Source organism: Thunnus thynnus, chromosome 3 (genome assembly GCF_963924715.1).
Source record: "Thunnus thynnus chromosome 3, fThuThy2.1, whole genome shotgun sequence".
In the NCBI taxonomy this organism is placed as follows: domain Eukaryota; kingdom Metazoa; phylum Chordata; class Actinopteri; order Scombriformes; family Scombridae; genus Thunnus; species Thunnus thynnus.
In genome coordinates, this window is record NC_089519.1 from 32,807,566 (window position 1) to 32,811,487 (window position 3,922).

At 38.3% G+C, this 3,922-nt stretch overlaps 1 protein-coding gene across 1 annotated transcript; it reads right to left on the bottom strand.

Moving 5' to 3' along the window:
• Positions 1-336: 336 nt before the first annotated feature.
• On the bottom strand, positions 337-3,690 carry LOC137180472 (B-cell receptor CD22-like). Its single transcript, XM_067585864.1, has 4 exons — positions 3,276-3,690; positions 2,008-2,352; positions 1,319-1,552; positions 337-614 (listed from the first exon to the last, which is right to left on the bottom strand). Exons 2-4 carry the CDS (start codon positions 2,333-2,335, stop codon positions 337-339), a joined length of 840 nt encoding a protein of 279 aa, XP_067441965.1. The 5' UTR covers positions 2,336-2,352; positions 3,276-3,690.
• Positions 3,691-3,922: the final 232 nt, after the last annotated feature.

Sequence of the window (3,922 nt, forward strand, 5' to 3'; positions counted from 1 at the left end):
AGTGCTTATTTTGTTGCAATTGTCTTTGTGGCATCTTCTTGCCTTCTGTCTGTTATTTTCAACCATCACTTCATTGGTTTCAGAACATCTCCCCATGGGACTGAAGTTGAAAATTAGCCAGCTGACTAACACAGAAACATTAATTAATGTGCATTGTCCTTAAAATAAGTGAAATGTCTGAACGTTTGAACTGAAGGAAACAGAACTGTTAAATTATACTTTTACAGCAGATGGAACCTGAAGAAAACATGCATGATCTGCAAAATGCTTTTTGGTTAAAAAAGTGCAAAGATTTTTACCAGTGTAAGCAGTATTTTACTTTTTAAATAAGCTGTTTCACTCACATTTCACATCAATAAAGATGTGTTTAGATGTCCTCTTCCCGAGCTGGTTCTCAGCTGTACAGTAATACTCTCCAGATTCAGAGGACTGGATGGAAATGAAGACAAGCTGTGGTTCTTCACTGAGAGGTTGAAGGTCTGGATTTACATTCTTCTTGTACCAGGTGTAATTAGCAGCTGGGTTAGCATCAATGCTACAGGTCAGATTCACTGAATTGCCCTCCATGATATCATCAGAGGGACTCACTGACACAGAGGGAAGCTTTGGAGGATCTGTAAGATGATATGGTATGAACACATATTAACTCTAAGATGTGAATATTGTCATAAAACAAAGTCTGTTCCATTTTCTGATAATTCATACTCTAAAGACAATAATGGAGGCAGGAATAAATAAAAGAAATTATAAGAGAATAAGTTTTCAACTTCCTTTTTAATGTTTGATTATTGTCACTGACTTGTCTCAGGTGCTCACTGTCTTTCATGCAAGCAGTTTTAGACTGCAGATTGCAGATTGCTTATCACTAATTGTTAATCAGTTGTCCTTTTCTACACTTGTTTTTCCTCTTTTGGATTGTGTATGTTCAGATTCTGCTTGCTGTTTTATTGACTCTGTAGTTTCATATAGCTCTACTTGCCTCACTGTTACACATCTTTTTTGTTTTGTTCTATAAATCCTGCTGTCTCTACAAACATTCTAATGACATTACGTTGCTTAGTAGGGTGTCTCTGCACTTGACTACACTTACACACCGTAGCACAAGCCAGCGGGTTATTTAAGAAACACCAAACAAAAAACAAAAAAACAAAAAAACAATTAACATCACATTTTGGTCCAAGTAAAATAGTTAAGTTGATAAAAGTACAAAGTATAAATGAAAAAGTGTAAGCAGTTAAACTGGGTCTGACTTGTTGTAGACTATTTGAGTCAAAGTTGTCACTTGATGTGTTAGTGGAACATTGTAGAGAAAACTCACACACTGAAGGAGAGCGGAAAGACTCATATCCTGATAGAGCACAAGAATACTCGTCCTCAGGATTAATTGGGTCCGGATGAAAATATATATCTTTTCCCTCCATTGGCTGGCCATTCTTGTACCAGATGTAGGAAGGATCAACAGGCAGCTGACAATTGCTGTGACATGTCAGCTCTGTCCGGGTGGGATGCTGGTTGGGGGAAGATTTTCTAACATTCACTTGGAAGTCTGGATCTGTGAACAACAAACAGAAATGTGATTTCAGAATTAACTGTCAACATACAGCACATACAAGCAAATATTCACAAGTTCACAGTAACATTTCCTCAATGATCTGAAACATCTGAAACTAACTGATCACAACATCAAGAAATCGACCATTTATAGCAAATGGTTATAAAGTTAGATTTGGTGGAAAAGAACCTGCTCTTTCACATAGATGGATATTAGATTTGAGCGACATAAACAATATAAAAAGCATAGCACATAATGAGGAGATTGGGGCAGCAGATGGTGTCAGCATTAGCATGTAAGCAAAGTAATAGTAAGAAGTGTCAGGTTATAATGGAAACACTGTCCACTTCTATCAATATGATGACCATTATTAGTCAGCTGGTAGCCAAGCAGCTGGTAAAGCTCTGTGCTCTGCCTGAACTAATGTTTTGCTCCATTTAAAATGAAAATGTTACCTGTGACAGTTAAAGTGACTCCAGGTGAACCAGTATATTTCCCTCTTGGGTGGTTTGTTATGAACCTGAACTTGTACTCAGCTGAGTCGCTCTCTCTCAGGTCCCTGATTCTCAGAGTGCAGTCGTTCTTATCACAGTGATACTGAACACGACCTGAATACTCTGAGTCTGTTCTCAGATCCAAATATTGATCACCATTCATTTTAGTGAACCATAAAGTTTTGTCAACTGTAATATCAAGGTTATTTATTCTGGATGGGTATCTGTAGGTGCAGCTTATGAACACTGTTGATCCTTTGAAGGCACAGAGCTGAGTAGAAGAGTACATCACTCCCCAGGGACCCACTGTAACACAGAACACAACAGAATCCACAACCAGACTCATAACAACATCAGAGAACAGACTTTAATCTGTCATGAAGGTACTTTAGTATGTAAACCTGCTGTGATACTGCATGGGCCTCCTTCTTTCCTCCTCAGAGAAGGACATAAGACTAATTTATGAAGCTTATGGCACCAACACAAGGACAAACATAAAGAGTGTTTTACACTTGAGTACCACAAAATGCAATTAATAATGCAATGTTGAAGTTTCTCATTTAAATTCAGGCGTGGATTTAATTTGGATACAATTTGATAAAGGAAATGTATAATCATGAGATGTGGAGCCAATCGTGAGATGTGGAGCCATGTATACTGTTGGGTTTCAAGTGTTCTCATAACTTTCTGGGAAATGTAGTATTTAGCATTACTCCTTTCAGTTAAGAATGCACTTGAATAAACTATAGAACTAAACTACATACATTTCACAGTGCATTTTTTTCCCCATCAAAGAGCAACTTAACACCAGCTGAAGCCTTGTTTTACTGCCCTCCAGTGGTTTAGCCTCTGATGCAGAAGTGCACTCCAGGGTGTGTAAGTACACTGTGACAACACTGTTTGATGTGGTGACAGGTGCAACAGAACATGCTAATGCTGAAAAAGCTTGAGGCTTGATATCTCCAACGTTAAGCATTATGTGTGCATGACTGTTCCTGTATGTGTTTTTATCCATGTAGCCTATAGCTGTCAGACATTATACAATATGCATGTCAGTGGTGCTTTACAGGTTGTATTGATGTTGGGATACCTACAGCAGTATCCCAAGAGCTTAATGGGACCAGTACAGAGAGGGAAGTGATATCACCCATATTTAAGACACATTCAGTTATGGTACATTAGCTAAAACACTCCACTAGATGGTGTAAAAGACTGTAAAGTAAACTCACACAGTGAAGGAGAGGGGAACTTCTCATGTCCTTTCACAGCACAGGAATATCTGTCTGTAGAATGAAAGCTGCCTGAATAAGAATTAGATGTCCGTCTCCTAATTTCCTGTCCATTCTTGTTCCAGATGTAGGAAGAACCATCAGATAGATGACAGCTGCTGTTACACTTCAGCTCTGCCCGGGGATAATACTGGTTGATAGTTAATCTGCTCACCTGCACCTGGAGATCTGCATATATGAATAAAGAAAAAAAAAAAGAAAAGCAGACTTGATTTGAAACTTAACTGTCAACATTCACACATACAAGCACACACACACACATACACTTGTGTTCACCGTTTGGAATTAAATTATTAAATCTTCAGATGAAAATGTTACCTGTGACAGTCAAAGTGACTCCAGGTGAACCAACATATTTCCCTCTTGGGTTGTTTGTTATGAACCTGAACTTGTACTCAGCTGAGTCGCTCTCTCTCAGGTCTGTGATTCTCAGAGTGCAGTAGTTCTTATTACAGTGATACTGAACACGACCTGAATACTCTGAGTCTGTTGTCAGATCCACAGGTTCTTTATTACTCAATTTAGTAAACCAGAATGTTCTCTCAACTTCATTATCATGGTCATTTATTCTGGATGGGTATCTGTAG

Coding starts and splice junctions, on each gene's coding strand:
- LOC137180472 (XM_067585864.1), bottom strand. CDS start 2,335: ATGTACTCTTCTACTCAGCTCTGTGCCTTCAAAGGATCAACAGTGTTC. Junction 1,553..2,007: donor AGTCACTTTAACTGTCACAG/GTAACATTTTCA, acceptor TGTTGTTCACAG/ATCCAGACTTCCAAGTGAAT. Junction 615..1,318: donor TTTCCGCTCTCCTTCAGTGT/GTGAGTTTTCTC, acceptor ATCATCTTACAG/ATCCTCCAAAGCTTCCCTCT.